The 22,263-nt window shown below is 43.8% G+C and overlaps 1 protein-coding gene across 8 annotated transcripts in view; it reads right to left on the bottom strand.

Moving 5' to 3' along the window:
• LOC101091924 (putative adhesion G protein-coupled receptor E4P) overlaps positions 1-17,814 on the bottom strand; it is a 93,090-nt gene extending 75,276 nt beyond the window's left edge. For 5 of the 8 annotated variants that reach the window (XM_045044843.1, XM_045044841.1, XM_045044842.1 and 2 more), the window contains exons 1-5: positions 17,491-17,807; positions 13,648-13,740; positions 9,948-9,998; positions 7,430-7,549; positions 2,334-2,483 (exon numbers count right to left, since the gene is read on the bottom strand). In XM_045044843.1, the coding sequence (XP_044900778.1) occupies positions 2,334-2,483; positions 7,430-7,549; positions 9,948-9,998; positions 13,648-13,678 (352 nt within the window). In that variant the 5' untranslated portion in view covers positions 13,679-13,740; positions 17,491-17,807. Of the gene's footprint in view, positions 1-2,333; positions 2,484-7,429; positions 7,550-9,947; positions 9,999-10,477; positions 10,700-13,647; positions 13,741-17,490 lie in introns of those variants that run through there. The other 3 variants (XM_019816557.3, XM_045044850.1, XM_045044854.1) reach the window with 3 other exon arrangements.
• Positions 17,815-22,263: the final 4,449 nt, after the last annotated feature.

The following is a 22,263-nucleotide window of genomic DNA, read 5'->3' as shown; positions in this document are numbered from 1 at the left end:
TTAATATTTATTGAGCCTTCCTAGGTACCTAGCACTGAACTGAGTATTTTACACATCTTAATAATCAAAATGGGTAGGTGAGGTGTGTTAGTTTCCTAAGGCTGCTGTGATAAAGTACGACAAACTGGGTGGCTTAAAACAATAGAAATGTGTTTTTTCATGGTTCTGGAGGCTAAAAGTCCAAAATCAAGGGTTATTGGCAGGGCCACACTCTCTCTGAAGGTTCTAAGGAGGGTCCTTCTTTGCTTCTTCTAGCTTCTGGTGGTTGCAATCTTCTCTGTTCCTTGGCTCGTGGCAGCAGAACCCCAGCCTCTGTGTCTGTCTTTGCATGTCTGAGTGTATGTGTCTCTACATCCAATTTCCCTCTTTCTTTTTTTTTTTAAAGTTTATCTGTTTTTGAGAGAGAGAGAAAATGTGTGAGTGGGGGAGGGACAGAGGGAGGAGGAGAGAGAGAATCCCAAGCAGTCTGTGCTGTCAGCATGGAGCCCAGTGCAGGGCTTGCTCTCATGAACCACAAAATCATGACAGGAGTCAAAATGAAGAGTCAGGTGCTTAACTGACTGAGCCACCCAGGCACCCCCAAATTTCCCTCTTCTTATAAGGATAGCAGTCATATTGGATTAAGGGCCCACCCTCATCTGGTACGACCTCATTTTGATTTTATTAGATATGTAGAGACTTTCTTTCCAAATAAGATCATGTCTCTAGGTTCCAGATAGGCATAAATTTGGAGAGATTCTGTTCCACCCAGTACATGAGATAAGCAGGTGTCTGAAGGGACTCTCAGTGATCTCTGCCATTTGGATCCCTCCTCCCCTGATCAGACCCCTGCTAATGAATAGAACTCAGCAAAAGTGATAGGATGTCACTGCTGAGACTGGGTCATAAAAGACTTCAACTTCTCTTTCATTTGCGCTCTCTTTCCAGCTATTCTTATGTGCTTGCTATAGCAAAGCAAGCCAGAGAGGCTGACAACTTCTCACCAGCCACCAGAAAGGGACTGAGGCCTTTAACTCAGTAGCCTTTAAAAAACTGAATCCATGGGGCGCCTGGGTGGCTCAGTCGGTTAAGCAGCTGAATTCGGCTCAGGTCATGATCTCACGGTTCGTGAGTTTGAGCCCCACGTCGGGCTCTGTGCTGACTGCTCAGAGCCCGGAGCAGATTCAGATTCTGTGTCTCCCTCTCTCTCTCTGACCCTCCCCATTCATGCTCTGTCTCTGTCTCGAAAGTAAATAAATGTTAAAAAATTAAAAAAAATAAAATAAAATAAAAAACTGAATCCTGCCAGCAGCCACATTAGTGAGCTTGGAAGCAGATTCGCCCCCAGATGAGCCTTCAGATGAGACTGCATCCCTGCCTAACACTTCGTAGCTGTGAGAAACCTTGGAACAGAGGGCCCAAGGGAGTTATGTCCAGATTCCTGGCCTACATACACTGTAGGAAAATAGGTGTTCTTTTAAGCCATGACCACTGGGGTAATTTACTATGCAGCAACACATCACTCGTACAGTAGCTGTTATTGTTATTCCCATTCACAGGTGAGGCATATAGAAGTTAGGGCATTACGCAAAAGTCATCTGGTTAAGTGGTAGAGTCCGAAGTCCAATGTATTGAACTCAAAACAAGAATGAGCATATTCTGGTGAGCGAGAGCCAGGTTCTTGTGTCAGAGAAAGTTACAACAAAGGACAGAGGGAAGGCTAGAGCAAGCCCTGATGGATGGGAATTGGAGGTGTCCATGTGAACTTGCAGGGTTTAGTATGTAGACAGATAAATATAGAAACTGAATTTAAAGTAAGCAGAGGAGAGGGGCGTCTGCGTGGCTCAATCAGTTGAGCATCTGACTTTGACTCAGATCATGATCTCGCGGTTCATGAGTTCGAGCCCCGCGTTGGGCTCTGTGCTGACACCTCTGAGCCTGGAGCCTGTTTCAGATTCTGTGTCTCCCTCTCTCTATACCCCTTCCCTGCTTGCTCTGTGTCTCTCTTGCTCTCAAAAACAATAAACATTAAAAAATTTAAAAAAATAAAGTAAAGCAGAGGAGAAACAAGTCGGGAAGTCCAGCAGAAAATCAGAGATGTCATTTTGGAAGCCCAGGAAAGAGACCCAGACAGGAGACTTACTCTTACAAGGCAGCGACACAGGGATGACGATTGGTGCTGGGGGCTTGGGTGGTGCCTTCTGAGAAAAGATTACCAGGGACAACAGGGGGGGATGCAGGACGAGGGCCAGGACATATCTGTTCTCTTACCCTGGCCTGAAATGAATGGAGCTTTCAAAGTCTTCCCTCACCCCTCCTTTTTCACAGTGGAAAGAGTATTTGGAAATCCTTACCATAACACTCTTTATAATCTAATTTAAATAAGCCAGCCACAAAGTTGAAGACAGAATTTGGGACACAGCTGCAGTAGTAACTTCCAATTTCATTTCTGCAGTAGGATTTCTTCTTGCACTTTGCCAGACCAGTCTCACACTCATCGATATCTGCAAATCAAGAGGAAACATCACTTTTTTTGTTCTCAAACTATACCATCCTCCCTTGTACATGGAGTCTCAACTACCCAGCATCATTTATAAACAACACCTGTTCTTGGATAAGATGACTCAGTATCCTAGAGGTGATAGTTCTTCTCAAGTTGATTTATGAATTAACTAGTGAAAAACATCTAGCCGGACTTTAAGGAGTAAGGCAGTGGATACAATCATGCAAGAATAGCCAGAAAAACTCTGCAGTGAGGATTTGCCCTACTAGATGCTAAAATACACTTTAAAGCCTCAATAAAACGAGTGCTGGTGCATGAACCAAGAAGTAGGCTAGTGGAATGGACAAAAGTCCAGCAACAGACACTAGTGCATATGGAGCTTTGATGATGGTGGTATGTCAAAACACTGAAGGAAGGATGAGTGGTTCTTTCAATGCTTGGATCACACAGTTTGCTATATCAACTTAAAACACACAGCAAGGAGCAAGGGGAAAGAGATAGGGCAGGTGCACATGCCTTTAAGAAATGGTACAAGTGAAGCATAAGGCTCACCTTTTGCTACCTAAGTCCTGGCACGTGCAATATTCACACATCCTGCATCTATCTGCCACATCTATCTGACGGACCAGAGTTGTGACTCAAGCAAAGGGACTCACAGATGGAAGGTGCCCTGAGCCAATCAATGACTCACACTTGTTCCCTCTGTGGGAAGGACTCAGGACAAGCACACTTAGCCAAAAGCTGCAACTTGCCTATTAGTCTATTATGGGTTTTATTGGTCTAGGGGTGTGTGTGTTGGGTAGAAGGTGCATGGGCCAGAATGGTTATCACTAATGAGTAACTGAGTTAAGACCTCATAAATATTAAGTGCTTGTGTATATTTTGTTTATATTGTACATCTTGGGCATCAAATGCCTTTTATGTGCTATGAACATTTAGCACCTACGTTCTTTGAGTATATTTATTATTTCATGAATACTGTTGTTCTCTCCATTCCATTCTATGTTTAACACACACATGTTCTACCCACTAACTACTTACAGCTATTTTTTTCTTTTTTTTTTTTTTCAATGTTTATTTATTTTTTTGGGACAGAGAGAGACAGACCATGAACGGGGGAGGGGCAGAGAGAGAGGGAGACACAGAATCGGAAACAGGCTCCAGGCTCTGAGCCATCAGCCTAGAGCCTGATGCGGGGCTCGAACTCACGGACCGCGAGATCGTGACCTGGCTGAGGTCAGACGCTTAACCGACTGCGCCACCCAGGCGGCCCCTACAGCTATTTTTTTTAAGTGTTTTTATTTATTTTTGAGAGAAAGAGCATGAGCGGGGAAGGGGCAGAGAGACGGAGACAGAGGATCCAAAGCTCACTCAGCACTGACAACAGAGAGCCTGACGTGGGGTCGAACCCACGAACCATGAGATCATGACCTGAGCCAAAGTCAGATGTTCAACCAACTGACCCACCCAGGCACCCCACTACTTATACCTATTTTAACACATCTTATGCATTTCACATATCCCATTGGATTTTTTTCTGTCTTCTGCTGCAGAACCAAATAGTCTCAGACAGTCTAACAAGTGCACATTTTACCTTTGTACATTTCCCTTCTTTTTTTTTTTTTTTTTTTTTTTTTTTTTTTACATTTCCCTTCTTTAAACAGGGTTCCCCTTCATCCTGGTTCTGGGTCTTATTAAAAAAATAAGATAAAATGAGACCTGGGTCTCATACAATTCTTAAGAATAAACTCTACGTGGATCAGAGATTCAAATGTAAAAATGGAGCCATACAAGTACTAGAATTAAACAGAGGTGAATTCTTTGATCTCAGTGTAGGGGAAAACATTTTAATGAAGACTTAAGTTCCTTAGTAAATTTGCCTATATAATTTTTTTTAAATTAGTTGCATGGCTAAATAAAATACATAAACAAAGTCTAAAGACAATTGACAAACACAGAGAAAATATTCTCCATGTATACTACTGACAAGGGACCCAGATCTCTAACCTAAAGAAATAAAAAATTGGGAGAAAAGAAACACTCAGTAAAAAATATAGGGGAGAGACGTGAACAAAAATTCAGAAAGAAGATACAAAAATGATCCTCTAACATAAAATGTTCAAGATTGTTCATTATTAGGGGCACCTGGCTGGCTCTTGATCTCAGGGCTGTGAGTTCAAGCCCTACATTGAGCATAGAGATGACTTTAAAAATTGTTTCATAATTAGAGATGACCATGAAAAATCTACTGAGATACCATTTCTCACCTAGCATACTGGCAATGCATTCTGAAAACATGTTCTGTCGGCAAGATGGTGGGGAGACAGGTGCTTTCATGCAATGGTGGTGGGAATGTCAATTGGTACAACTCTCCTGGAATTAAATTTGGGGTAGCTAATCAAGGTACATATGGACTTACCTCTTAACTAAGCCACCTCACCTCCAGGACTCTACCCTGAAGACACATCTCCCACAAATATTGGAAAGAGCCTAAGTGTTCAACTAAAATGCCCTCACACACAGAAGAGGGTTGAATAAACTATGGTTTACCCACACAGCTACGTAAAAGAGTGGGGAATATCTCTACATGAATTGGAGTAATTTCTAGGATATACTGTTAATCGAGAAAAAAAAGCAAAGTGCAAAAGGGCATCTCTGGTGTCCTACCAAACGTGTCAAAGTCATGGAAGATGAGAAAAGGCCAAATATCTGTCACAGATTGCTGTCTCAGGAGCATGGCAACTAAATAGGATCCTGAAATGGTTCTTGAAGCAGGAAAAAAGGACAATGGGAGAAAAATTGGTGAAACTGGTAAAAAAAAAAAAAAGTCTGTGGTTTATTTAACACGATTAGACCAGTATTAATTCCCTGGTTTTCATCATTGTAGTATGGTCATATTGTTAGCTAACCTTAGGGGAATTGGGCAAAGGGTAATACAGAATTCCCTGAGCTGTTTTAAAAAGCTTTAAAAATAGATACATCCAATGTTTTATGATTCCACTTATAGGAGGTCCCTAGTGGAGTCAAATTAATGGAGACAGAAAGTATGATCATGGGAGCCTGGGGAAGGAGAACGGGAAGTTAATGTTGAGTGGGGACAGAGTTTCAGTTTTGCAAGATGAAAAAAGTCCTGGAGATGGAGGGTAGGGATCGTTGCACAACATTGTGAATATACTTAATTTCAGTGAACTGTACACTTAAGAATAGTTATAGTGACTCTCACCTGTCAGAATGGCTAAAATTAACAACACAGGAAACAACAGATGTTGGCAAGGATGCGGAAAGGGGAACACTCTTACACTGTTGGTGGGAACTCAAATTGGTGCAGCCACTCTGGAAAACACTGTGGAGGTTCCTCAAAAAGTTAAAAGTAGAATTACCCTATGAACCAGCAATTACACTACTATTTACCCAAAGGAAACAAAAGTGCTGATTCAAAGGGGCACACGCATCCTGATATTTGTAACAGCATTATCTATAATAGCCAAGCTAGGGAAAGAGCCCAAATGTCCTCAGCTGATGGAGGGATAAAGAAGATGTGATATCTATATCTATATCATATCTATCTATATGATATATATATGTATATATATATAATTATGCTAAGTGAAATAAGTCAGAGAAAGACAAATACCGTATGATTTCAGTCATATGTATAATTTAAGAAACAAAACAGATGAACATAGGGGAAAAAAGGAGAGGCAAACCATAAAACACACTCTTAATGACAGAGAATAAATTGAGCGTTGGTGGAGGGAGGGGGGTTGGGGGATGGGCTAAATGGGTGATGGGGATTAAGGAGGGCACTTGTTGGGATGAGCCCTGGGTTTTGTATGTAAGTGATCAATCACTAAATCCTACACCTGAAACTGATATTATACTATATGCCAACTAACTGGAATTTACATACAAATTTGAAGTAAAGAAAAAAACATACCAAAACAAAAACAAAAACAAAAAGTGTTTCACAAGTAAAAAAAAATAGTTACCATGATAAATTTTGTTGTGTATATTTTACAATTAAAAAAATTAATTTAAATAAATAAATCCTGTATCGTCTGATTTCACTCACAGGAGGTCCCTAGAGGAGTCCCATCCACAGAGACAGAGAGTAGATGGTGGGAGCCAGGGGTGGGGGAGGGGGTGGGGAGTCTGTTTCAAGAGAACGGAATCTCGGTTTGGGCAATTGAACAGGTTCTAGGGATGGACAGTGGGGATGGTTGCACAACAATATGCATGTATTTAGTGCTTCTGAAAGATACACCCCAAAATGGTTAAAATGGTACATTTTACATCGCATATATTTTGCCACAACAAAATAGAGTAAATCCTAAGTAGTCTACCATGGTTCGCTTTGCCTTCTGAATTTACACAACTCCACCAAGCCGTTATCCGTCTCTACCGGTCAGATATTCAGGAGCGGTTTTTGTCTTTGGTGTACTCAAATAGACCTTTAGAATTTGTGGAAACGAGAAAGGCTTATTTAGGCTGGAACAGAAGGGAGTTGTGAAAAGGGAAACTGAAATACTAAGCTGGGGCCAGATCATGGAAGATATTGTCAAGATGGTAAGCTATTCATTTGTTCTCTTGGACTACACATTTTTATTGGGTCTCTGTTATGTGACATTATTCTCTGTCCTCAGCATACAGCAATGAACAAAACAGACATGGTCCCCACCCCTGTGGATTCTCAGACAAACAAACAAAAACCAGTGCTTGAAACGTCAAGGGTCCTGGGAACTCTACCTTCCTCTAAAGAAAAACATGAAGCCAGCCTCAGAGAGAGTGAGGGGGACACAAAGGGTAGGGACTTCTCTAGGGGCACTGAGACAGCCCTGACATTTCCATCCTGTAGCACGACTTCATCTTTACGTCACTGGCACACCCATAGAACACATGCCCCTGCCTCGTCCAGGGATTCCAGGATGATGTGGATTCCATCATTACCTTCACACTTCTCATGGGGCTCAATGTACTTCCTCCCAGACACGGACTGAAATCCATCTTTACAAGCACAGTGGGTACTGTTGGAGCAGCTGGCATTTTCAGGGCACTTGGGACAGAGACCTGCAGAGCACACAGGATCATTCCATTCATGTACTCATTCATTCAAGAAATATTCCTTAAGCCCTTACGATGTCTCAGATGCTGTGGTCAGCAGAATAGCGCTGTTAGCCTCCACTGCCCACCCCTCCTACTGCTGAACACAGATGCTTGCAGTGTCTGCCCCACACACATCCAGCCTCAGCCACCAGCACCACTCATGCTCAACAGAACTTCCCATTGTCAGCACCTGAGTTTCTCTACCTGAGGGCTTTCTCTGGCCACCAGAGTCCTCTGTGCTCACAAGGCAGGTTAGCAATGGAGCAGATCCCTCAATCAATGACTGACATGAGTCAGGGTGTTTAAAAAAAAAGGTGGGGGGGTGGTGCCTGGGTGGCTTAGTCTGTTGAGCATCCAATTTTGGCTCAGGTCATGATCTCACAGTTCATGAGTTCAAGCCCCGCATCAGGCCTCATGCTGATGGCACAGAGCCTGCTTGGGATTCATTCTCTCTCTCTCTCTCTCTCTCTCTCTCTCTCTCTCTCTCTCTCTCTCCCTCTCTGCCCCTCCCCTGCTCATGCTCGCGCTCTCTCTCTCAAAAATAATAATTAAAAAATTTATAGAATTACCATATGATACAGCAATTCTGTTTTTAGGTATATATCCCAAAGAACTGAAAGGAGGGGTTTGGAGAGATATTTGCACACTTGTGTTCATAGCTGCATTATTCACAGTAGCCGAAAGGTGGAAACACCCCACGAGTCCACTGACAGATGAATAAACACCATGTGGCCCATCCATACAATGGAATGTTATTCAGCTTTAAGAAAGAAGGAAATTCCAACACCTGCTACAACAACATGAGTGAGCTCTGAAGACATTACGGTGGGTAAATAAAGCAGTCATCAAAGGATGACTACTGTTTGATGCTACATACAGGAGGTCCCTAGAGGAGTCGAATTCCTAAAGACAGAAAGCACATAGTGGATCCTGGGGCTGGTGGGAAGGCAAATGGGGAATTGTTCAATGGGGAAGAGTTTCAGAAGAGGAAAAATGTTCTCGAGGTGGTTGGTGGGGATGGTTACACAACAGTGTAAATGTGTTTGATGTCACTGAGCCGCACACTTTAAAATGATCATGATGGTGAATTTTATGTTATGTGTATTTTACCACACGTTTAAGAAGATAACAGCTTCCTTGCTCATCAAGGGGCATAACGCTGGGGTGCACACTCCTTAGTACATCCCAGCTCCCATTGTTACACGTAACCTGCTTGACAATGGGTCCTTATGGCTCCTCGCCTTCCCAGGAAATTTCCCACTCCCACCTGGCACTTCCTAGCATCCCCTCTGACGAGGGAACAAGCTGACAGGCCACTGCAACCCTCGCCTCCCCACCAGGTGCAATATATGTGTGATATTCCTCTGGCTCTCCTGGCCGCCCAAGAACCAAGGGAAGGGGAAAAACACAGGGTTAACTAATAGAGACCATAGTCCTGCAGGACCTAAGTCTCCATCACCCCTCCACAGTGATGTGGGAAACAAAGGCAGAAGGAAAGGGCAGATACAACTCAATTTCCTTATAATCTGCAGCCCATTGACAAATACTTGAGGGGGCGGGCAGAGTAAAATGTTTCTACAGGAACTCCCTACTGTCTTAATGCTAATGCTTTGCTAGAGGGAAAAACAACCTTAGCCTGACAATAGCTATCCTGTGAGTCTTCTTAGGAAATATGAAACTCTCACTAGAAACCTCCCCTGGATTAGACCTCCTACAACCGCATGGTATATAACCAGTTTCTACTCATCGTCCCGGGGCAGCTCTTCCTGCCCAGGGGTCCTGTCCCCATGCTTCAATAAAATCACCTTTTTGCAACAAAGATGTCTTCAAGAATTCTTTCTTGGTCGTAGGCTCCAGACCCCATGAACTATCACCCCCCAAACTCATCAACCTCCCAGATAAATGACTTGTTCTCAGGTCCTTTTCTCAGGGTGTGCTTCTGGAGGGACGCAACCCAGGACATGGGGAAAAGCAAAAGTATCTCCTGCCATGACTTGGACACAGGCTCTGGGAAAGAAAGGGCACAGTCCACCATCCACCAGCTGTGCGACCTTGAGCCAGCTACTTCTCCAGAGGGCCACTGGTCAAGTGAGGATACGGTCAGGACCTTCTCTGTAGGAATGTCAGCATTGCATGGAATCAGTGTGCAATTTGCTTAGCATTGAGCCTGGTGCAAAGCACGAGTTACATAAATGGCGATGATGATGCAAAGGCGGGGGGCAGTCCTTGGGAGCTGCAGGCAGTAGGAAGAAGGCAGGAGGGATATATGTGGTGTCCCTTGAAGAGGGCTCCTTCCCCCTCCTTGAGGCAGGTTGCAGACCCTAATTTCCGTTCCCTGGAATTTGACAATGAGTAAGCTCACCTTCAGAATTTTTGACATGTGATCCTGACAGAGCCAGCAGGACAGTGAGACCTGGAACAGAGAGAGGGGGACAGTTCAGCTTGGCTGAAGCCCAATGGGGATAGGGCGGGGCATACCCTGCTGACTTCATTGCAGATTCTTCCTGGCAGATTACAAAGGTGAGGGTCAGGGAGGGCATCATATACTAGTGAAGCGGGCCAGGGCCATCTGATTGCAGCTGTACTAGGGTCTACACCCAGTTTCAATGTGGGAAAGTTTGTGTGGGGGGTGGGGGGTGTTTCCCACACCAGCAATCAGTGCTCTGACACCAGCTAGGTGTCCTACAATTCAGCTCAACTTCTGCACCATCTACCCAGAGACAGCATCAGATCCCACAGGTTAAGGGCTTGCTCCCACAAGCCTGCCCCCCCGCACCCCCCCCCACCCCCGCCTTCAGAAGCCGTAGAAAGCCTAAGTTGTCACCTCCCTCTCCTGCTGCATTAATGCGCTGGAGCAGCTCAGAGAAACATTGCAGTTACTAGATTGCTGACCTGTTAGGAAAAGGTATCACGCAGGAACACTGGATGGAGGAGGGATGGGGCAAGATAACAGGGGAAGGGCGCAGAGCCTCCTTGCCCTCTCCGGGAGGCCACTCTCCGCAGACCAGCTTCACCAGCCCCAGCAGCCTCTCGGGTCTTAGGGAGACTTCCTCACACAGGCAAGATTGATTAGACCCTTGACCCTCGGCTGGCTACCCGCCCTGCAGCTCTTCGCCCCTCCCTGAAAATCAGGGGGTGGGGCTGAAAGGGTTAGCCTGCTGATTACGTGATTGGCTCCCCGGCCCCGGCCCCGCCCCACCCTCCCCGGCCCCGCCCCGCCCCCGCCCCGCCCCCAGCCCTAGCCCCGCCCTGCCGTGAGTTTTCCAAATCACCCTACCATAACAGGAGACACCTTTTTCAATCACTCTCCTCAGGGAAATTCCCAAATGGGGACAAAGCCCAAAGACGTATATCTCATTATAAATCACAATATCATTAGCTGTGCGTCCCGATTTCTGAAAAGTCAGCGGCTCATAAAGCTTTTCTCCAAGCGTAGCACCGAAAGGCCAACTGCCAAACTCCTTTCCACATGCAACAGTGCACCTAGACCTGTCTAGACCTCTAGCCCCACACTGTCCGAGGGAGATATAATGTGAGCCACGTGGGTCCTTTTAAATTTGCTAGTAGCTGCGTTTTTAAAGGCTGAGAAAAACAGGTGAAATTAATTTTATTATTGTGTTTGACCCAATAGAGTCAAGATGTGATCATTTCAACCCGCAATCCAGATGTGACAAATTATTCATAAAGTGTTTTGCATTCTTTCCTGCGTGTAAGATAGTCTTTGAGACCAAGGATGCATTTTGTTTTTTTTGTTTTTTGTTTTTTTTTAAATTTTTTTTCAACGTTTATTTATTTTTGGGACAGAGAGAGACAGAGCATGAACAGGGGAGGGGCAGAGAGAGAGGGAGACACAGAATCGGAAACAGGCTCCAGGCTCCGAGCCATCAGCCCAGAGCCTGACGCGGGGCTCGAACTCACGGACCGCGAGATCGTGACCTGGCTGAAGTCGGACGCTTAACCGACTGCACCACCCAGGCGCCCCCAAGGATGCATTTTGCACGTGGGGCCAATCTCCACTCAGGCTGGCCTGTTCTCTAGTGCTCAAGACCAACACGTGCCTGGTGGCTATGGCAGTACATAGCCCAGGTCTAACTCCTAGTAACCAGTGCTTTCTCTGGAGTAAGAGGGCATCTGAATAGCACAGACCATAAGAAGCCTCAAAGTCCAAGACTGTGGGAAATTTGGAATGGATGAGCATGTTTGGGGCATGGTCCATTTTGAGGATGACTTAAAAATATCTCCCACATTTTTAGATGAAGCTTTATATTAAAGTTGGGGTGGCTCAGTCAGTTAAGCAACCGACTTCAGGCTCAGGTCATGATGTCGTGGTTTGTGGGTTCAAGCCCCACATTGGGCTCTGTGCTGACAGCTCGGAGCCTGGAGCCTGCTTCAGACTGTGTCTCCCTCTCTCTCTGGCCCTCCCTTACTCATGCTCTGTCTCTTTCTCTCTCTCAAGAATAAATAAACGTTAAAAAAAAATTTTTTTTTAAGTTGGGGATGAATTTAGAAATGCAGAAAGCTTTCTACCTGTTTCCTAATATCACTCCCTCAAGGTACATATAGGCGGCAAATAACCAGGAACTTGAAAAATGTTTTTTCTTGGATTTTTTTTCTCTTTCCTCACAAGCAGGCTGTGCTGGGATCCTTTGCTAAAATCTGGAGGCGTTGGCTTTCACAGCTAACACCAGCCCCCAGGTGGTTTAAGTATGACAAGTAAGATGAAAGTAATTTGAATTTGTACCACACGGAAGGGGGAAGAGTAAGAAATCTGCCCGTGGCCCGTTTGGATGATCACAGAATGAGACAGATCCCTTGGACAAGATAAGGCTCTTTCTGCCTCCTCTGTAATATTTACTATGCTTCATATTATGGGTACTGACAAAAACATGACCTTTAAGGATTCATGATAACAGGCTGAATCATATGACATGGCCATTTCTGAAAAAAAAAAAAAAAAAAAAAAAAAAAGCCCAAATACCAGCCATATCCTTGTGAATGCTTTCTTCACAAAAAAGAAATATTGCTTGGTCCCTATGGGGCAGGGGTCTGCAGACTATGGCCCACAGGTCAAATTCAGACCACTGCAGACTATGGCCCACAGGTCAAATTCAGACCACAGCTCCAGGCCTGTGAGCTAGGAATGGTTTTTACAGTTCTTACATGGTCAATATAAATCAAGTTTTATTGGAACACAGCCATGCCCATCAGTTGGAGGAAGGCTTGGGGGTACTCTTATATGGCAGTGCAGAGTTGAGGAGTTCAGAGGGAGACCACATGGCCCACAAAGCTGAGAACAGTAATTATCTGGCCCTTGATAGAAAAAGTTTGCCCACCCCTGACATATACTGGACATCACATGCTTGCTAATAAGATCATCTAACAAGCCTGGTTTAACCCATACCTTGCAGATTCAAAATCCCAGAGCAGAAGGGTAGGTATAGGCCCAGGTCATTGTACTAAACTACAGTAGTCCAACCCTGGACCCTCTTGGTGGTTGATCACTATAGCAGACCCTTGAAGTGTTCCCCTATAGTCTTCCCCTGAAAAGGCTCCTATCCATACAGATAACTTACTCTGTCTTTCAGTAGGAGAGCATTTTCTGCAGCCTGTGGGGGACAAGCCCCAAATGTTCAGAAGTTATGCTGGAGTGGCTATCTAGCTGTGAGAGATGAGGACCAAGGGTGTATAGCCCAGTCTCCTTGCCCTGCTAAGGCACGTTAGGTATTCCCTCTTGGGGGCTCCCCAGCAGTGTTGAATGGCAGTTACCCATTACAGAGGTAACTCATTGTTAACACATCCTTCATCTGCTCTTGTCTCTGTCCCATCTGGCATCCTCCACTCCCTCCTGTGTGCCTCCTGGGATCCCTTCCCAAGTGAACTACTTACATCCAAGTCTTTGTCTTACTTATGCTTGGGGAGAGCAACTAAGAGACTCAGTGTGAGAGTTTCTAATAGGACTGGTTCACACAGTCATTTCTGCACAAAGTGCCAAATTTGGGGGAGCAACCCAAACTGGGATATCAGGGTCATGGGGAGAAGAGAGAATTCTTTGTTGCACTCACCTGAGAGCAGGGGCAGACACCTGCTTCCCATAGCACTGAGATATCAGAAGCAACAATTGAGAAGCACTCTCAAACAGGACGTGCCAAGGGTTCCTGGAATGAATAAACCCCATGAAAGTCAATTTCGGATGGTCACAGACTTCAGGGACCAGGTGGCCAATGCTTCTCAAAACATTTTGATTTCTGCCTTTTTTTTTCTTTTTTAAATTTTAATTAGTTAACATACACTGCAATATTGGTTTCAGGAGTAGAACTCAGCGATTCCTCACTTACATACAACACCCAGTGCTCATCCCAACAAGTGCCCTCCTTAATCCCCATCACCTATCTAGCCCATCCCCCACCCACCTCCTTCTATCAACCCTCAGTTTGTTCTCTATTGCTAAGAGTCAATTATGGTTTGTTTCCCTCTCTCCTCTTCCCCACCTCCCCTTCCCGTATGTTCATCTGTTTTGTTTCTTAAATTCCACATATAACTGAAATCCTATGGTATTTGTCTTTCTCTGATTGACTTATTTCACTTAGCATAATACATTCTAGCTCCGTGTGTGTTGCTGCAAATGGCAAGCTTTCATTCTTTTTGATGTATATATTTACACTATATCTTCTTTATCCATTCATCAGTCAATGGGCCTTGGGCTCTTTCCATCATTGGGCTATTGTTGACGGTGCTGCCATAAATATCAGGGTGCATGTTCCCCTTCAAATCTGTACTTGGTGTCCTTTGGGTAAATACCTCGTAGTGCAATTGCTGGGCTGTGGTAGTGGTTATGGTGATGATGGTGGTGGTGATGACAATGGCAGTGATGAAGGTCTCCCATGTCTCTTTCCTGACGCCAATTATAACCACGACTTTGTGTGTTAAGGATTGATCCATTATCAAGAGGCGTTGAGAATTCACAGGGTCCTGTGAAGCTCCCCCAGGAACAAAGTAGTGGCCTCAGAAGGCCCCTTTCAGAAAAAACTCTTAGTCCCGATGGCCTGAACAGGCTAGTCACACATTATGTGCTGGCATCTAGCATGCAAGTCAAATTTTGCTGCGCATACTTCTGTTAGCCTTCTAGTCTCACGTCCCAAAAACATTTATGGAACTTCTGTGGTGGGCTAAGTCCCTTACTAAGTGTTTTGACGCTATTGTTTCATTGAAAGCTCACAACCACCTTGTGATGTAGATCATATAATATCTTCCCACTCTTCCAGTGATGAAATTGAGGCTTGAAGAGAGTCTGTCACCTGCTCCAGGTGGCACTGCTAGCACAATGCAAAGCTAAGACTTGGAAAAGTCAGGCTGAGTCCAAAACCCACATATAAAGTGCAATGAGATACTAAGCCTCAGCGTTTCCTAGGTGCAAAACATGTAATATAAATAAGCAAGGCCATTTTGGGGAAGCAAGGAGGTGTGTGGAGAACTGAAGATTCTGGGCTCTATCTAAAGACATTCAATTCTACTTTTTCCCTAATTGCAGAACCAGTGGGCCACCAGCTTTTAATATCTGCAATGGACAAATCATATAATCGCAAGTCAAATTCTGTACCTGGGAATCTTGGAGGACTTATACTTGTAATCTCCTGGATGCTTTCCCTTCTCTCAACATCCATTTCCTTTATTTGATTCATGGCTCTCTTCCCTTCCAAAAACCTACTTCCAAAATATACTGTGGAAACTCTTCGTGTGAAGAAATTATGTCTACGGGCACCTAGCAGGTTCAGTTAGTAGAGCATGTGACTCTTGATGTCAGGGTTGTGAGTTCAAGCCCCATGTTGGGCATAGAGCTTACTTTTTAAAAAACTAAAAAAAAAATCATGTCTAGATGAGGATAATTCTTTTCTGAGGCTTCTTTTGAAACTGGCTTAACTAAAGTGAGCATTTTATGTGAAGGAGGTGATCATGTTTTTCAGAACCACTGAAACCTTTAGCAATGCTGATTTGGTCTTTTGTGTCTTCTTTTAAATGTTTATTTATTTTTGAGAGAGAGAAAGAGAGCACAAGCCAGGGAGGGACAGAGCGAGAGGGGGAAGAGAGGATCCAAAGCGGGCTCTGCGCTCACAGCAGTAAGCGCAATGTGGAGCTCGAACTCATAAACCATGAGATTATGACCTGTGCTAAAGTCAGATGCTCAAACAACTGAGCCATGCAGGGGCCCCTCTTTTGGGTTTCTTAAGATCACTTTACTGAGGTATGATTGGCATGTGAACAGCTGTACATGTTTAATGTGTGCAACTCAATGAGTTTGGGCTTAAGTATATATCCATGAAACCATTACCACCATCAAGGCCATAAAGATATCCATCACCTCCTAGAGTTTTCTCCTGCCCCTTTGTGATTATTTGTGTGTGTTTATGTGTATGCACACATACATGTGTGATACAAACACTTAACATAAGATCTATCCCCTTAGCATATTGTAAGTATATAATACAGTGTTGTTAGCTGTGGGCGCCATGTTGCATAGTATATCTCCAGAACTTATCATCTTGTGTAACTGAAATTTTGTACCCTTTGACCATCACTTCTCATTTCCCCCATCCCCTAACCCCTGGCAACCACCGTTCTACCCTCTGCTTCTATGGATTTGAGTATTGTAACTCCGACATATAGCAGAGATCATACAGTATTTGTCTTTCTGTGGCTGGCTTTTTTTTTTTTTTACATACTTAGAATGCTGACTTGGAGAGATTTTTGACCATGACTCACTATAAGAAATACATTTTCATTAGAGACAGAGAGAGAGAGAGGGCAAACTGAACCAAGTTTCACAAATTAACATGCTACATTTGATATTTTATAATTATAGTCCCTTGCATTCCTTTTAAAATGCTGGTTATAATACCCACTAAGTTGGTTTCATGACCCTGCCCCCCTCCAGTGGGTCACAAACAGCTGGAAAACACTGACCTGTACAGTGAGTCACTTTGGCCATGAACGAAATAGACAATCCTTTGACAGTGAGCCTTGCATTTAATTGTGCTGATGTGTTTATCGTGGAGGTGAGGCGTGGGGAGTGACAAAGCTTGTTAATTCACTATGTGACCTCAGTGAACATATTCGTCTTTCTAGGTCTTGTTTTCTTCATTTTCAGTAACAAATTGGTTATATGCTACGTCTGCTTCAGGCTCGTTTCTTGAAACTTTATTACAGACATACCTCAGAGATATTGCAGAGTGGGTTCCAGACCCCCTTAATATAGTGAGTCAAATAAATGTTTTGGTTTCCCAGTGCATATAAAAATATGTGTACATTATACTGTAACCTATTACATAATGCAATAGCATTATATCCATATAAAATGTACATCCATTACAGAAACATCGCTTTATTGCTGAAAAATGCTAACCACCATCTGAGCTTTCAAGAGTCATATTAGTGATCACAAATCACCAAACAAACATAATAATAATGAAAAATTTGAAACACTGCTGGAATTACCAAAGTGTGACACAGAGACACGAAGTGAGCAAATGCTGTCCAACAAATAGTGCCAATAGATTTCTTGATACAAACCTACAAGTTGTAAAAAAGAAATGCTGTATTTGCAAAGTGCAATTAAGCAAAGTGCAGTAAAATAAGGTATGCCTGGATTTTAATTCACCTGAAGCCCCTTAATATATAATTCATCATCTGTCGAGAGCACCAAGACATTTCAGTATGTTCTGCATTACCACATGTTGCACGACCAGAAGCTAGAAAATAATCCCTACAATAGCAGCTTTCAATAAACAAAGCAACAGGACACAGAACGAGGTCCCCTTGAACATCTCTCCAGTACCAGACATTTTCCTAGACCCAACATCACCTGTGAAACATTTTCTATTTTCTATGGAAAGACACTAATCAGTTCTTACCCACAAGATGAAAAGTTCTTGCTTCTTACCCTGACAGCTTATCAGAGCTAATGAAGAAGGAAGTACATCGCTTCTTATCTGGAACTCCAATTTCTCAAGGAGTCTCGTGGGTGGATGAGAAGGCTGGGGGTGTTGACTGGGCAGCTTGCATAATGCAGGGTCCCTTAGTTCTCTTTTCATTTGGGTAATTTAAATAGTGCGTTACGTTAGGGTGGATCGTATTGAAGTGTCTCAGAAAATGAGTTTGGAAATGATGATGGTGTTCCGTGTGGAAAATCAGGTAATGGAGAGTGGCATCAACTTCCATTCACAGCAAGAAAATGGATCCAACTTTGGAGAGGCTTCTTTAATTTGGTGAACTTCTTAGCAAGAGAGAGAAGGCCAGGCTGTGGGAGAGTGTATCCCACTGTGCCAGTGTATCTATGTACCATCCAGTTCCTTATTATGGTGTCACTTCTCAGTTTACCATCTTGGGAAAATGACATGCCCATATTCTTGGACTTTGAGATAGGGTCACTCATCCCGATTACACTCATCTACTAGGCTGATGAAAGTCTTGATTGGTCCCACTAGCATGGTGTCCTGAAATTTTCTTCTAGTTCATATTAGAAGAATCTTTCTAAGAGCCAGCACAGGTACAGCAAAAAACAAAAACAAAAACCCTAGTTTAACAAGTCCAAATACACACAAGGAGTAAATCCTTATCTAGTGATTTACTCCTTATCTTGATTTTGTTGCATTTATCAAGTATCTACCTTATTATCCCTGACATTTATTTTGTAAATTAATTAGAGTCAATGCAGTAAAATATTCAAATAATCACTTAGATATGGTCCACAGGCAGTTAGCCCCTCCATGTAAGACTCAAAATATTTGCACCATGTGATGCTGAGAATGTTTCTTTTGAATGACAAATGAAAGCTTAGGTTTATCACTGTCAGCTGAGCTAACATGAAAAGTATCTGAACGTTAACCTGAAATGCCTGACCCCAAGAGAAGTCCCTGAAATTCTGAGCATTTTAAGTGCTTGCAGCCTGATTCTGCATATGACAGACTATTTGCACAAACATATGCAAGAATACTCCATCTTTGTGCATGGTTCTCCTATGCTGACTCTAGACTTGACCGTGTGGCTGGCTTTAGCCACTGGAACAACAGCCAACAGGATGGAAACAGAGATTTGAAAAGTTCTTGCCTATTGGGGCTTGCCCTCTGTTGCTGCACTTGATTCCCAAAATCTTCATGTGAAGGAGCCCAAGCTAGTCTACTAGAGGATGAGAGGCCATGAGGAAGAGAGTGAAGGCTCATTAGTTAACAATCCACCACTCTGGTTGTCAACCTGCCAGTGACAGAAGTAGGAGTAGGGCTATGCTAGATCATCCAGCAACCAGCTGACCCATCAACTGACCACAAATGCATGAAAGAGCTCATCAGAGAGCAGTCAGGCTAGACTAGACCAGAAGAAATGTCTAACCAACCTACAAAATCATGAACAAAACAATATAGTTGTTATTTGAAGCAAATGAAATTTGGGGGTGGTTTGTTACACAGCCAAGGCTAACTCATACACTTCACAAAGTGGACTGAAAGAAGTTTTTACACACGTTGTCAGGCATGGTACTGTGTGACTTCACCTTCTAACCACAATTGATGGGACCATTCAGCACCAACAACCTATGAGGTGGCCCAAGCAGAGAAATCTACCTTAGAGTATTTCTCCATATTGGATGCTGACTGGCCAATACATTCAGCTTCTCTCTTGGAGAGTTTGAATGTGAAGCCCCAGAGAGGGATACAGACAAACGGTAGAGTGGTCCATGAGGTGATGAACAAGCTGGGAAACAACAAAAGCAGAAGCCATCAGACACAAGAATCCATCGATGAACTTCTTTAATCCCTATTTAGGATATCTCAGATTTCCTTGATGGAACAGTAGGTTGTCACCACAACAGAATCCCAGTCTGTTCCACAATCCAATCCAAAGAAGGAAATACTTGGTCTAGGGAACAGTTTGGCAGGGTATGGCTGCTTCTCAAACTTTAACAAGCTCATAACAATTCATTCTGGGTGATTGTGAAAGAATCTGTTCTCCATCCTTCTTCACCCTGCTCTGTGCCCTGAGAGGTTGTCCTGCAGGGACTGGATTACCACGCTTCTCTTGTGCTCTGTCTCCAACCCAGTTTGACCAATGGCAACAGTGGAAGGAGAGAATGAGGCTGGAAGAGAGAGAGATGGGAATCTTTATTTTCCAAGCTCCTCCTCTCCTGCAGAGATTGCTCATTAGGGCAATGATTAGATTCTTCTGTCACAGGGTGAGGCATTCTCCAGATTCTCCATCCCCTTGCCCATGTAAGCCAAGGACTGAAAAGACTTCCCTCCTATTGCTAGCAACTTCTCCCCCCAATCCTTTGTTGGTTTCCTTTAGCTCTGCTGTGACATTGTGATTTGTAATAAGAAATATATACTTGGGCTTCCTCCTGTTTCTGGCACAGAGCTCCTAAAAAACCCTTGGAATTTCCTGAGCAGTAAAAGCAATGGGAACATCTTTTGTTATATTCGTAGACACTGATATGGGTGTCTTGTTATTCATAACAAGAACCTTGTCACCACAACTGGGTTTAAGCTAATGAGGTGACTTTTGAAAATCACCTAAGGATGGGGGCTGGTTGCCAGGGGGAACCCACCAAAATAGAGGGTTGGAATTTTCAGTCCCATCCCCCAACCTATTGGGAGGAGAGAGGGGCTGGAGATTGCATTCAACCACCAGCCCACAACGATTTGATCGAGCATGCTTGTGTAATGAAGCCCTTATAAAAACCCAAAACGATGGGGTACAGGGAGCTTCCAAGTTGGTGAACACGTGGGGATTTGGGGAGCTTGGTGGTGCACCTGCAGAGGGTGGGGAAACGCTGTATCCCTTCCCCACATCTCACCCTGTGCATCTCTTCTGTCCAGATGCTCCTGAGTTATATCCTTTCTTTTTAAAAAATTTTTAATGTTTATTTTTGATAGACAGAAATTAACAGTGCGAGCAAGGCAAGGGAGGGGCAGAGAGTGAGGGAGACACAGAATCTGGAGCAGGCTCCAGGCTCTGAGATGTCAGTACAGAGCCTGATGCAGGGGAGGCGGGGTGGCTTGAACTCATGGACCATGAGACTATGACCTGAGCAGAAGTTGGATGCTTAACCAACTGAGCCACCCAGGGGCCCCTATATCCTCTCATAATGAGCTGGTGATCTAGCAAATACAATGGCTCTACTCATTCTAACCAGAAGCCAAGTCTTTCTTATTAACTGTCTTGCAAGGGGAAGCCACATTTCAAGCAAAGAAGGAAACATCATCCTTTACCAACATGTAGACCTGAAGCACAAAACATTAATGCCACTTCCCCTTTTGCTGCCGTTTAACCACTGCTAGTTTTTTAAAGTCTTTATTTTTTGTTTTTTTTCATTTAAGCAGTTTTTTAAAGTTTATTTATTTTTGAGGAGAGAGAGAGAGAGAGCAAGCAGGGGAGGGGCAGAGAGAGAGGGAGAGAGAGAACCCCAGCAGGCTCCACACTGTCAGCACAGAGCCTGATGTGGGGCTCAAACCCACTAACCCGTGATATCATGACCTGAGCAGAAATCAAGAGTTGGACCCTTAACTGGCTGAGCCACCCAGGCACCCTGTTTTTTTTTTTTTCAATTTAAAGTTTAATTAGCTAACATACAGTGCAATATTGGTTTTAGGAGTAGAATTCAGTAATTCATCACTTATATATACCACCCAGTGCTCTTCAATTTTTTTTTTTTAAGTAGGCTCCATGCCCAAGGTGGGGCTTGAACTCATGACCCTGAGATTAAGAGTCACATGTTCTTCTGACTGAGCTAGCCAGGCACCCCTTTGTGACTGTCATTTTATTTTATTTTATTTTTAATTTTTTTTAACTTTTATTTATTTTTGAGACAGAGAGAGACAGAGCATGAACTGGGGAGGAGCAGAGAGAGAGGGAGACACAGAATCTGAAACAGGCTCCAGGCTCTGAGCTGTCAGCACAAAGCCCGACGCGGGGCTCGAACTCACGGACCATGAGATCATGACCTGAGCCGAAGTCGGATGCCCAACCAACCAAGCCACCCAGGCGCCCCTGTGCCTGTCATTTTAAAACAGTTGTTTCTCTGCAAACTTCCCATACTTTGAAATGGTGGTAGTCCATAGGAGCGTTGACTGGAAATACAAAACACGGTGAGGCCCTCCACCCTGCAGGAACAGGACACAAGAACCAAGCAGAGCCGTGTTTGTGTCGCATCAGAACAGCAGCCTGGACTTAACGCTGAAACAGTCCTGGTCAGCACCTGGTTCCCTGGAAAGCAACCGAACCTTGCCCTTGGAATACGCAGTCGACCTTGGAAACGACATAGCTTTGAACTGCGTGGGTCCATTTACACACAGATTTTTTTTCTAGATATAAATACAGTACAATACTGTAGATGTATTTTCATTATGATTTTCTTAATGTTTTCTTTTCTCTAGCTTACTTTATGGTAGGAATGTGGTCTCTAATGTATATAACATACAGAATATGTGGTAATCGATTATTTATGTTATCAGGAAGGCTTCCAGTCAACAATAGGCTGTTAATAGTCATGATTTTGAGGAGTCAGAAGATATACACAGATTTTCGACTGCGTGGGGGTCAGTGCCCCTAAACCCTGTGTCGAAAGTACTGTTACTTTTGTTTCAAACAAACCTGTCATGCCAAATGTGCTTGCCACCAGAGATGGTTTAACGTGG

The sequence above is a fragment of the Felis catus genome, chromosome A2, assembly GCF_018350175.1.
Source record: "Felis catus isolate Fca126 chromosome A2, F.catus_Fca126_mat1.0, whole genome shotgun sequence".
Classification (NCBI taxonomy): domain Eukaryota; kingdom Metazoa; phylum Chordata; class Mammalia; order Carnivora; family Felidae; genus Felis; species Felis catus.
Note: the sequence above shows the minus strand (reverse complement) of the source record. Positions and strands in the feature narration are given on the sequence as shown.